Raw genomic sequence first — 13628 nt, 5'->3', positions numbered from 1 at the left:
AGAAGTGAAGGATATGTTCTTTGAGAAATGAGAATAGTACTACTTAGGGAGACTCAGTGTGAATCATTTCAACATCACAATACTCAGTAATGAAGTACTCATGAAGAGGAAACTCATCATCCATAATCGTCGAATCTCGGGACAAAATGATCTCCTCACAAGGAATATGCCACTCATCGTCGATCCTCTCTTTCAAGCTTGCCACAGTGTCTGTTTCCAGCAATTTGACCTTCATCTCCTTTGCCATCGACTCGAATCACACCCAAAAGAGAATGGGTGTGTCTTCAAGGAAGAGTTCTATTTCAATTTGAAGATTAACATAGCTTTCATTGAAATTATATGATTGAATGGTGCGATTGTCCTCCTAGACTACCTTATCATAGTACAGAGTTTGCCTTTCAACGTCCATATCATAAGCGGTGTTGATCACCTCCTTCAAATCAAGAATAGTTCCTGAAGCATGCATTGTGATTTCTGGTTCAATTTTTTTTTCCAGAGATCTTGAACACCTTTGTGGCCATTCTGGTAAAGAGTTTGCACATTGCTTGACAATTAAAGTTACTATCTATAAGTAAAACTTTCATGAACAACTGAATTTACATGTAAATTTGATTCACTCTTAACATAAATAAAACATGAAGTTTGTAACGTTTAAAGTACAATAGATAGCTTTAAAAAAAAGGGGTATAAGTAGTTTATGTGAATAAATTTTGTATGTAATCTCTAAAACATGTCGAAAACTTATGTTTCGAGGAGCAACAAACATCTTGAACTCCTTAGTTTGGAGGAGTAATGCTGAGGAGTAACTGAACAAGCTTCTTTTCTTCAATGGAATCGCCAAGTTGCCGCGCTTTCAAGATTTTGAACATGATGTTGAGTCTACATTGCAGGTGTGCGCTCCCTCTGTTTAATACCCGAATATCTTTCTTCATTTGGTCATGACTGGTTTTGATCAAGTGAAGCTTTTTAGCTATTTCTCTGTGTCCCTCTGCTATGTCTTTCTGTTCCTTTCGAATCTCCTTTGTCTCCTTCTTCAGTTTCTCAATCCTCGCCTTCATGCTCCGCTTCTTCTAATACAATCACAATACCAATTAAACCATACTTATACATATATATATATATAGTGAAATGAATGTATGTGTATATAAGTAAAGAATGTACCAAAATGCTTCTTAGCGGTGTTGATGAACCTGAATTCGCCTTCAAACGCTTGTTGACGATTGCCATTTGTTTTCTCCTTGTCTGTATGGTGTTTTTTTTTTTTTTGTTTCCCTTGTTTGAGCAGAGGAAGCAGTGAAACAAAGATCATCTTAAACTGGATTCTTATACGAAGAGAAATCGTGTTGCGAAAGTAAGCATTAACGTGTGTGCGCTTGTCACGTTAAGGATCATGAACTGCCTTGGAGCTTCCTAATGAGAATTGTTAATTTGTTTGTTCTGCCTTTGGTCCACAATCGTGCGAAAACTGGAAGCGCGGTTTTTGTATGTGTTTGTATTGCGTTTTGAAGTTAACGCGTTTTATGACTAGTTCAGTGTTCTAAACACTTCTGCGTTGAAGCTTGAATTTTATAAGTCGTAGTTGTCAACTAGTCATAGGAAGGTCAAGTCAGATTGTCCAGAAACTGTTCGATAAAATACCACTGAGAGTTGTCATAGGAAGTCGTAGTGTTCGCACGTGTGCAAATTTAAAAGAGTAGTCAAGGAAAAATGGTCATCTCATCCCCATCCTCCTCCACCAATTTTCTCAGAATTCCAAGAAAACCCATTTGCCTGAACACTTTCTTTCTCCCATACAAAGTCTCAGAGACCTGAATCTCCTCACCATCACCCACTTTCCTTCCCCACTTCTCCCTTTTGTGAAAGTAACGACTAGATGGCTCCCCTTCAAATAATTCATCAAGGAATCTGAAAATTACACATAGAATTGTGTCGAGCAGATCGAATAACAGAAAAATAAAGAAATTGATTGCAAATATAAGCATTCCTGCGCATTTTCTCGCCCGTTGTTGAAAGGAAAGAAGAGTAAGAGACATGGAGAAAGAGAACCAGAGACGCCTTAGTAATACTTGGCTCTTGTGGCAACAAACGTGGAAAGAAGAGTAAGAGACGAGGAGAAAGAGAACCAGAGACGTTTGTGAACACCTTTTTTTTTTATTTTATGAAATAGCACTGAGGAATATATTTTTGTTGGGTTTGAATACTGACGATTATCAATCATATCAACTCTCGTTGATACATTTGAGAACACTTGGCCCTTTTGGCAACAAATGTGTGTATGGCATATGTGAAGAAGCGATGTGTATTCAACCACGTCAAAGAGTGCCAAAATCATATCTTATGATGGGGTTACTTGTACTCCACATTTTCTCTACTAAAAAATCTCAAAAATTCACATGTTTTTGAGGTTATCCATTTTCATGTTTTTTTTATAAAAAAAAAACCAAAGACACCCCTTAACATGGCTATATTTGCTAAGAAAAAACCAAAGATATCGCTTAACATGGCTAAATTTGCTATAAATCAGAACTTGAGTCTCAAATTCTCAATAGTCAATACAACCAAACTAGTAAACCATAAATTTAAGAGAAAAAGTGCCATGCATCATGATAGCCCATTGCTTCATCAATAAAAGCATCCATTGAATTAGACTATCGAGTGCAAATCTACTCAAAGATCTGAACACTCACCATTTTCAAGGGCTTCTTGCACGGACTGCAGACCAATGATGGATCGACTCAACCAAAGGATCCTGATTTGTTCCAGGCCGGTGATTCTCACCGTCTTCCCCCTTATCTGCCCAAGACGAGTCTGCGGCTACATCATCTGGCAAGAGGTCAACATACCCCACATTCTTTTTGTTGTATCCGGTATGAACTTCCTCTCTGGACAGTGGCTCACTCGCTTCATCACTATTTTCTCCTTCACTGACCTGCTTTGCATCCCGTTACTGGTTACAGAAAATGCAACCTGCGTAAAGACAAAGTTGGAGCTTCTTGAGTCAGATTAAACGTCGGTGAAGGCGGAGCAGCCTGAGGCACTACCGTCTGAAAATTCATCCACCGACCGGAGTCAACAGTGGATATCCTCGTCAGTGATCTCTTCGTCAACGACAATGGGAGAGAGACAAAACAGAGAGGGAGAGGAAAAAAAAGGGGAAGAAATGAATGAGAAGAGGTTGGCGCGTTGGGTGTTTTGAGATTAAGGTTTTTTTAGGTGGCAATGAGAAAATGTGGAGTGCAATTAGCCCCATAGATCGTTCTTGTAATTGAGCATTCTTTTGTTTTGAACAATTACCAAATAGATAATGGGTGAGTTTTCAGGGAAGAGTTCGATTTCAATTCGAAGATAAACATAGCTTTCTTTGAAATCATATGATTGAACGGTGCGATTATCCTCCAAGACTACATTATCATGGTGGAGAGTTTGCCTTGCAACGTCCATATCATAAGCGGTGTTGATCACCTCCTTCAAATCAAGAATAGTTTCTGCACTTGCATTGTGATTTTTGGTTCAAATTTTTTTCTCCAAAGATCATGAACACCTTTGTGGCCATCCTTTTGCACATTGTTTGACAAAGTTACTATCTATATGTAAAACTTCAATGAACAACTGAATTTACATGTAAATTTGATTCACTCTAACATAAATAAAACATGAAGTTCGTAACGTTTAAAGTACAATAGATAGCTTAAAAAAAGGACTATAAGTAGTTTATGTCAATCAATTTTGCATGTAATCTCTAAAACATGTTTCGAGGAGTAACAAACATCTTGAACTCCTTTGTTTGGAGGAGTAATGCTGAGGAGTAACTGAACAAGCTTCTTTTCTTCAATGGAATCGCCGAGTTTTCGCGCTTTCAAGATTTTGAACATGATGTTGAGTCTACACTGCAAGCGTGCACTCCCTTGGTTTAATACCTGAATATCTTTCTTCATTTGGGCATGACTGGTTTTGATCAAGTGAAGCTTTTTAGCTATTTCTCTGTGTCCCTCTGCTATATCTTTCTGTTCCTTTCGAATCTCCTTTGTTTCCTTCTTCAGTCTCTCAATCCTCGCCTTCATGTTCCTCTTCTTCTAGGACAACCACAAAAACAATTAAACCATGATTAATTACATTCATATATATGTACTATATAGTGAAATGAATGTAAGTATATATATAGGTAAAGAATTTACCAAAATTCTTCTTATTGTTGATGAACCCGAATTCGCCTTCAAACACTTGTTGACGATTGCCATTTGTTTTCTCCTTGTCTGTATGTTGTTTTTTTCCCCTTGTCTGCGCAGAGGAAGTAGTGAAACAAAGATCATCTAAAACTGGATTCTTATATGAAGAGAAATCGTGTTGCGAAAGTACGTGCCGATTAAGCATTAACGTCTGTGTGCTTGTCACGTTAAGTTTATCGGATGGCGTAGACTTCCTTGCAGTTTTCAGATCATGAAACTGCTTTTGAGCTTCCAAGATGATAATTGTTAATTAATTTGTTTGTTCTGCTTTTAGCCCACAATCGCGCGAACCTCTCAACTTGAACCGCGTTTTGTGTTTGTTATATTGCGTTTTGAAGTTAACGCGTTTTATGATTAGTTCAGTGTTTTAAACACTTGTGCGTTGAAGCGGTCAACTGATCATAGGAAGGTCAATTCAGATTGTCCAGAAACTGTTCGATAAAATGCCACTGAGAGTTGTCATCGGAAGATCAATCGCTCTCTAAACTATCACTACTTTGTTTTTTTATTTCTTGTGCTTCTTTCAGTTGTTTAGCAGTGACTTCTTCTCACCAAGCCTTGTGGTTGTGGGTGCAACATCAATACTTCTCAGTCACAAGTTTAAAATAGTAGTCAAGGATTGAGAATAGTTAATTCAGGTTAAATGCGTACCTCAAATAACTCCCGCTTACCTAATGTGATTAGTGTCCAAATCCAAGAAAAATGACCGAAACTTATTGACCTAAATCTTCCATGTTTCAAACCAGGAATACAGGCAGCTCCGACAAGGGTCAGGGTGGCCATATTGGGCTAGGCCTTATACTTTTAACTCATGTTGTGATTCGATTGAATAATGCATGAAGAAACTAGAAAGAGAGACGTGTATGCTAGGTCTGGGCCTAGGTTTTTCACGGGCCTGCCCCCAGCTTAGGCCCTAATTTGACAAAATTTGAAGTTATTTATAATTAGATAGAGTAATAGAAATCAGAAAAGTTGTTGTGGTGTAAATAGTTAGTACATTGGCCCTAAGCGTGTCGGATCATGGGATTTGAGATTCATGTGCCGACGCTTGCTAACACAAAATTTTTAATATTTCATTAAAAGAATTTCCATAGGGTTCGCTTGGCCAACTAGCCCAACCCTTGGACCCTAAACATATCGGATCATGGAATTTGAGATTTGCGGGCTGACCCGACCGACGAAACCTCCCGGTAAAGAATGAAACCTTCCAATTAGAAATAAAATTTAACATGAATGATGACTTACGGATATATATATATAATAAACACATGATAGTGGCAAATGAGTCATTGGTTGAGTGGCAATGACTTTGTATGTCTCTGACTTCAGGTCATGGGTTCAAGTGTGTGGGCTTAATCTGCCCTTACGTGGACCTGATAGTTTGCTCCTATATTGTATTTGTATTGGTACTCAAAAAAAAAAAAAAAACACATGATAGTGGGATGAGATGGTAAATTATTTCATTCATCCATTATCACTACTAATCAATTAATCACGTGCTAATTTGTTTAGTGATTAAGAAAGATGTCATGTCCATCTTATATATTAGTGAAAAAAAAAAGCAGTAAATGGGTGATTCCGTGAACCTAAATCCCCTTTCTATTTTCAACAAAGGAGGCTGCACTTTCTGCTCCTTTTTGCTACAAACAAACAAGCCCAACTAATCTTTCAACAGTTTCTCCAAAACTTAATTCACCCTCCTTTTGGCTTTTCTCACACTTTTTTTTTTGAAAGAGGGATTCAGGCGGGGTAGGATTCGAACCCACCACTTAATAGATGGATGATCCCTTACATGCAAGGTAATTGTCGTTCAATAAATGGCTCACTTGCCTTCTCACACTTTCTTTAATTACTACTTTATTCATGTTTTGAAAATTTTAAATAATTAATTACGGCATTGTCAAGCCCATCTAAAGATACAATGGAGCCCATTAAAGGGCATGGCCTTATACTTTGCGCCCATGAAGTGATTGATTGAATAATGGCAAAAAAAATACATTTGATCCCTTAACTATACCCTTGATTTCATTTTTGTCCTTCAACTTTTTTTTCTCTTAAAATCGTCCCTCAACTATTCAAAGGTATCACGTTCGTCTCTCAAATGATCCCAGTTGACGTAATTTTTACACCTGTCATCTCACTTGACTTAAATTTTACACACGTCATCTAACAAAATCCCCAAAATACCTAACTCTTCAAAATCCCCATACTATTTTGATGTATGGTTTAAGCTAGGGTTTTTATTGGTACGGTTACCGTTACCAAACCCTTAACACTGATACCTTTGGTAACTCAAAAAATGATACCTTTACCTTTATCGGAAGAATCGGTATATTGATGGTCAGTATGCCGATGGATCGGTAATGGTAAGTCGATAATTGGTGAATTTATCAACTCTTAAAACCTATTTAAAAAAAAAGAATAATATGTCTCAAAAAAAGAAAAAAAAATCAGTTCACATATAAATAAATAAAGTTCAGAGAAATAAACAGTAGCTCAAAAATTCAGTTATGGCAATCACTTTTGCTATGGTTTCCACTCTTGGGTATTTCACACTCTAATTCTAATCATTTTCTCTGCATTCTTTGATGAGAACATAATAACTAACTTCGATCTCTTCCGTTTACGCAGAAGATGCAAGCAGATTCTACTATTTGTGAAAAGATGCAGATTGATTCAATTAGAACTTCTTGAGCTAATGCAAGATTTAACATTTTTATTTATTTATAGTGGCAATTTGTATCTTTTATCATTAAAAAATTAAATAAATTTAAATCTAACAGAATATTAATATATATGTCAGTAATCGTAAAATTTATCGATTTTGAACCTTGTTTACGTTACCGATACCGAATTCAACGGTAAATTTACCATATCGATGTATTGGTAACGGTATACCAGTATTCTATCATTTTCGATAACCAATGTGTCGATAATGGTATACCAATGGATAATTTATCATTAGCGTAACAACCCTAATTTAAGCACTAAAAGTGTGCTGGATATTAATAGCTTAGAAATAATATTATTCAAGTTTGTCAAAATTTACCAACTAATGTCATGTTGAATTTTTTCAGTCACTCTCTCACTTGAATGACGAAATAGATACCTTTCAATAGTTAAATGACAAAGTTAAGAGAAAAAAAAAATTAAAGAAAACAGTGACTATAATTGGAGCACCAAATGTTATATCTTACCATTGAATAATGCACGAAGAAACCAGGAAGAGAGGTGCATGAATGTGACGACTTGTTGTTAATCATGTCAACAAAATATATAAAAGAACACCTTACCCCACAAAGCTTTTAATATTTGATTGTGCACCCCACATAGAATTAGGTTTTGTATCTTTATATATGGAAAAATATATAACTGGGTCCACTTATCAATGACAACATATGTATATACATATACATATATATAAATACATGAATATTAAATTGTAGCTATACATGTCAATTTTAATCTATCTACCGAGGGGGGACATCGAATCACAATTTGATTCCTGATTTTGAAGTAACTACCATGATAATGAGTGCACCTTTTGTCTAAACTATGCAAAAATTATAATAAAAAATTAAAACCTTATTATATATAATTCATGGACAGAATAATTTTGCCGACATAATTGAGATTGATCATAAAATACAAAATAGGGTTTAGAGTATACGACAAAAACATTAGTTATGAAAACCACAATTTAAGTTGTTTGTTCTTTTTTTAATCATGCTATGGAATCGTACTTAGTTAAACTAATATAGACATCTACAACGACAACCTCGTTCGAAGAGTAACTTGTTTGGTTCATCGGAAATGTACCTTTTTCTCGTCATCGTCTTTCGATGGGTGTTGTGTCCAAGTTGTTCTTTGATTCTAAGTTCATTACTGTAAGATTAAAGAGTAGGTTTTTTGGGATTCTTGGAAATGCAATCAGGGGGTTTTGATGAGAAGAACAAGATTAGAGAAACCAATATCTATTACATCTTGGTCGTTAGCTTTGCCCTAGCAAGGGTGGTAAAACTCTGTCTAGTCCGAATGACCGAATTTGTCCAACTCGAATTAAATTAAGTTTGAACATAAGTTGTAGGAGTATATTCAAAATGTGGATCCAAACAAAAATATTTTGTTTGGTTTAAAATCGGGTTCGGATCTAAACACACCGGTTTATTTGACCCTAACCCGAATTAGTTTAGTGTAAGGATTTAAACCAATATGGGTTTAGTGAATTAGGTACGTCCAAAATTCAATTCGGGTTAGGTTCCAGACATGTAAATATTTCGTAAACACATAATGTTGTCCTACCTGAAATCTATTTTTTGCCACCCGTATACCCTAGAAAAATGGTATCTTAAATATAATAATTATTTACCAATATAGAATAGACAAACTAAAAATTTTAAAATTAAATATTAATCATTTCTTGAAGTCTGCGTAATTGATTTAAAAAGATATAACATTTTTCAAAACCGAGATCCCTCGATGAGTACTTACCATATTTAACTTACTATGCCTATGTTTTGTTTTTTGGTACAAAATTCAAATGATCTACAACGGTCTAATTATCTGAAATTATATAGTAACAACAACTGTGTGACTATGGTTTTATCCGCGATTAACGACCAAAATTAGTAGTGAGAAATCCTAAGATACTATTTACATGATCTATAACTAAGTTTAACAACCATACATAACTTATCCCTCTTTTTTTTAATATGTTTTTTTGCTAAGCAAAACTGAATTAGAACATTTGGCATATATTATACAAGAAGATTAATTTTCTATATATACTACAACAAAATTCATAACTAACCTTTTGTCATCATTTTATTTTTATCAAAACTTACTCTTGGTTTTCTCCTAAATTTTACAATTGATTTTTTTACAGATTTACAGAATTTTTATAAGTTCTTTATGTCACACAAAACACATATATTATTAAGCCTTTTTGGTCGGTGATTTCATAAGAAAAAATGACCCTTACAATTTAGCATACCTAAAATATGTCCACGGATATATACATGCATGTATAATTTATAGATGCTGACGATAGAGAGCAATAATTAACGCCCTTCAAATGATGGAGACTTCATAACTAAAAGATCGTAGTGGGTTTGGTTAAATTAATTAGTTGTAAAAGAATCATTTTTTTATTTATTTACTTAATATTTTTTTGGGTTTCAAAAAAAAATCATGCAAGCATATATATATATATATATATGAACAAAATATGAGTCAGCAATAGCAATCAAGAGAGACAAAAGAATATATTGGTGGACTAACCAAGGATAGTGACCTACTAATTAATCAACAACACTAAAAATTCCCCATATAGAAGGGCTTTTTGGCCTAGTTGATTTGTCAAAAGACTCCTAGCTAGGGTTCAAGGCATAAATCAATAATAAGTCACTTTCTCCATCTATTTTTCTTTTTCAACCTTTTCCCTAACACATGACGTGTTGCTTTTGCCTTTTTCCACAACTAATCATATATATTAACCAATTAAAGACAGATTTCATTTCCCTCCTAATTAAGCATTTAAGCTATTATTGTTTACAATTTTTATGGTAAAAAATGTATTCACCTTATTATTTTTTTTCTATTGATACCCAACTCTGAAGAACTCTTGTGATAGACATATTGTTGTTGTTGTATACATGTATGTAGGCTAAATGATTGTTTATATCTTTAATGTTTACTTAAATTCTCGATTATGTCCTCCAACTTTCAACCTTATCAATTTTATCATTGATGTTTTCAAAATTTTCCAATTCTGTCCAAATTTCAAACTTTCTGGCAAATGTGCATTACACGTCACATTTTATTGTAAAATAAAGACAGCTCACAAAAGAAAAAAGATTTTATAATTAAAATTTTAAAAAATCAATCAAAGAACACTATTGTAGAAATGCTGTCACATTTTATCGTTCAACCACAATCACTCGTCTTTCTCCCCCATCCCACCACTACCACCAAACATCATAATGGACAGATCCACAAATTGGGTGGAGGGTCAAAACCGAAGAACAAACTATGAAGTCCAGGACCTCACAACAATACAAACCTGAGGACGTCTTGTGAAGAAATTACCAAGAAAAAACAATAGATTAAGGCCAGAGCGTAACAACAACTAGATCCTCAATCCAGAAAAGGAGACCACGCCACCAACAATTGAAGAAAGACTGAAACTCCTTGTTTGAAATGAAGAAAGTGATTCCATCACTGCTGAAGAAGCAAAAGTTCAGCAACTAAGTGAAATGGATACATTAGAAATTGGTCCAGAATCCAAGAGAGGGGGAACCCTTGAGCAGACTGGAAAAAAGATCAAAGTGGGTTAAAGGATTTTATGGAAGAATAAGACAAGGTGGAGCGCCATTTAGAGATAGAAGATGGATACGATTCTCTCGTTCACATAAACCAGGGAGAGAAATAAGAGATTTGCCCTAATTTGATATTATTTTAGAATTTTAAGAAATGAGTATTTATGATGTGGCTTTTAATTTTAAAATATAAATTATGTGTCATTTGCAAACTGTCTCTCCGATGCCACGTGTGCAAGCTCTGGCAAGTAAATGCTGGAAAATTAGAAACCTGGACAGAATTGGAAAATTTTGGAAATATCAATGATATAATCGATAAATTTTAGACTTGAAGGACATAATCAAGAATTTGAGGAAACATCAAGGATATAAACAATGATTTAGCCCATGTATGTATGTATGTATATATACATATAATATTAGGTAGCTAGCTGAGTTTGTACCAAGAAGTATTCCTTCAAGACAAGATGATTATAGTGGCCAAAAATAAAAAGTTGTAAAATTAGTTACATCCTTTCATGCCCATATTTCAACGAAGGCTGCTTTTCATGTCCTTTTATGTAGTTAAAAAAAAATAACTAACCGATCTATCTAATCTTTCTTTGTAATCTTGTCGGCAAAAATCCTCTATTGCTTGGAATGTTATAATAATCACTAACTTAATTAAACACACCTATTCTTAAAGTGACATGATTAATATTAAGCTGATAGAGAAGTTCGCATGCCTGATTAGGAATTAGCTCCTGACTTAACGCGCAAAATAATATTTGTCTTTATAATATTTGTAATTTTCATGTGTTTATTTGGAACGCCGTGATTTATGGATTTACTATTTTACTGGGTCACTGTGGATTCCCGTAATTTTTTGTTCTATGTTTAAAAAAATAATAACAAGAAACACTTGATTTATACTCTACATTATGAGGGTCATATGGTAATTTTGGCATTCTTTTGAAGACGGGCTCAACTTTCAAAGGTCCTCGTGCGTTTCGTTATGGTACTTTCCCTCCTTTTTGAATCCGTTAACGTCCAGACAGAGTTGAACGTACACGGTTAAGATTCAACCGCACGTGTAACGGAGAACTTTTGGGTTCTCCCACTTTCATGTCGTCAGCAGCAGAAGCCTCCAAATCACGAAAACGGTCTTCCAAAAAGTGAAGAGAAGCCCACGCTCAGCCCAAGCCCACAACGAATACGCACGTACAGCCCCCGAATAACGACAAAGCACCTTCCCCCTCTGTTTCTCGTAACGTAAAAGGAAGCACCGACTTCCCAGACGCGCAGAGAGAGAGAGAGAGAGGGAGGGAGTTGTTGAAACAGAAAACCTGAAACCGTTCTCCGGCCACGCTTGTGATACCATACGTAACGTACTGTAACGTACAATTCTCTCTCTCTTGTTAGGGGTGTGCACGTGTGTGCCTGGTCGATCGTGCATTCGTGCGTGTGCGGTGTGCATGTGTGTTTTTTTAAGTAAGACAGGATTTAATAGTTTCCTACTTTCCTAAGGGTTAATTTGATTATTTAGTTTCCTTAATAGAATTCAGAAGTCTATTTCTAATATAATTATTATGAATTTTAGTAGTTAATAGGAATTCAGTGAAATAAGTATTTTTAATTTTATTAAGACGTTTCTTTGTTGTTAGTATTTACAAGGATGCAACCATCTTGGTCAAAGATGAGACAATTGATGAATTAATAATTAATAATATATTTGAGATTTCTCTCAATTTTTTTGGTGCATTCTAAGTTATGTTAATTTAATCGTGAACTGGTCAATCGATTCATACTTCTCCACCACGTCAGTTTTGGTGGGGTCCATTGGGTACTTTTGTTCTATTAGTGAGACTCGGGGCAATGAAAACGATATCCTCTATTTGGTTCTCCTCTCTCTTCATCTTTCTAGAGTTGGAACAGTATGAACGAATAATGTAATGATGATGGAATGCGTTTTCTTTAAGTATGATTTTGACCTTCTTTTATAGAAATCTTATTATCCTTGTCAATGATTTTTCTTACGAAGTATATGTCCCACATCACTTGGTTAAGCCAAATGACGCGGGTTAATAAGAATAAGTCAAACTTTTCCAAACCCCAATTCAACCCATCTAAGCTCAAACATTTTATGACTACTAAAATGTTTTTTTTTTTTTAGATATCATAGGAGCTCAAATTAAGTTAATTTCTTGCTCAACTCCTTTATTATAATAAAATTAAGTCCAAGTTGAGCCCTAATAGAGCCTCCCTCGAGTAGTTTTCATGGGAGGTCTAGTGTGGGAAGACAGGGAAGTGATGGTGGGGTGGGTAAAATAAGGAACAAAATGAGATATGCGTGTGACACTGAAAAGATGATGAAAGCCAAAACAGAAACTCAAACAAGTAACAACAATAAGCAATAAATGTTATACATTGCTGTCTCCTTCAACTCCTGCAATTTATATACATATAATCTCTTCATCAGTCAAACAAGCAACACCCAACTACCACCCCAAATCCATAATCATCACCTCCTCCTCCTGCTCACATATGCCCTCACAATTCCTCCAATTACATAGATAATTACATACATTTTTTAGGGGTTAAGTTTTTCCAATTATGCCGCCACCAACGAAAGAAAAATGTTTCAAATTGGGTTGCTAAATGTTTTGAATTTCAATAATTGGATCACTTCGATCTAATTTTGATCAATTTGATACCGAAAATTGCTCAACTATCACTTAATTCATAATCATTATGACCAATTAACATCGCAAATTAATATATTTAGTGGGTTTTTTTCAGTGAGTAATAGTGTAAAACTTTGACAATAAATAGCCTCGACAAGCCATAAATTGTCAAAATTTCAAAGTGACAAGTTGAACGTGAGTCTCTCAACCCAATAATAGGATTCCTAACAACAAACCTCGCTCAACTAACATTATATAACTTTTTGTACCAAGAGAATAAAAAAAGAAGAAGATGTTCGTTCATTAATTTAATTATGTGGGTCTTCTCTGCAAAATTTTCTAAGAATTTTAATTTTCTTCTCCTTTTATTCGGATAAACCTATCATTACAAGGGGTCAAAATTCAATTTAAAAAAAGAAAGA

At 34.8% G+C, this 13628-nt stretch overlaps 2 protein-coding genes across 4 annotated transcripts; both read right to left on the bottom strand.

Moving 5' to 3' along the window:
• Positions 1 to 541: 541 nt before the first annotated feature.
• Positions 542 to 1322, bottom strand: LOC120016308. 2 transcript variants are annotated; one of them, XM_038869019.1, is made up of 2 exons: positions 1162 to 1322; positions 542 to 1070 (listed from the first exon to the last, which is right to left on the bottom strand). In XM_038869019.1, the coding sequence occupies exons 1-2, from the start codon at positions 1225 to 1227 to the stop codon at positions 777 to 779; spliced, it is 360 nt and encodes a 119-aa protein (XP_038724947.1). In that variant the 5' UTR covers positions 1228 to 1322; the 3' UTR covers positions 542 to 776. The 2 variants fall into 2 exon arrangements, with proteins under 2 accessions (XP_038724947.1, XP_038724948.1); XM_038869020.1 differs by having other exon boundaries at positions 542 to 1067; positions 1162 to 1313.
• A 2275-nt stretch (positions 1323 to 3597) lies between these two features.
• LOC120016307 lies at positions 3598 to 4442 on the bottom strand. Of its 2 annotated transcripts, none has more exons than XM_038869018.1 (2): positions 4176 to 4442; positions 3598 to 4070 (listed from the first exon to the last, which is right to left on the bottom strand). In XM_038869018.1, the coding sequence occupies exons 1-2, from the start codon at positions 4308 to 4310 to the stop codon at positions 3717 to 3719; spliced, it is 489 nt and encodes a 162-aa protein (XP_038724946.1). In that variant the 5' UTR covers positions 4311 to 4442; the 3' UTR covers positions 3598 to 3716. The 2 variants fall into 2 exon arrangements, with proteins under 2 accessions (XP_038724946.1, XP_038724945.1); XM_038869017.1 differs by having other exon boundaries at positions 3598 to 4073; positions 4176 to 4434.
• Between the last annotated feature and the right edge of the window lie 9186 nt (positions 4443 to 13628).

The sequence above is a fragment of the Tripterygium wilfordii genome, chromosome 15, assembly GCF_013401445.1.
Source record: "Tripterygium wilfordii isolate XIE 37 chromosome 15, ASM1340144v1, whole genome shotgun sequence".
Classification (NCBI taxonomy): Eukaryota; Viridiplantae; Streptophyta; class Magnoliopsida; order Celastrales; family Celastraceae; genus Tripterygium; species Tripterygium wilfordii.
The sequence above is the reverse complement of the archived record's forward strand: the minus strand, read 5'-3'. Positions and strand labels throughout refer to the sequence as shown.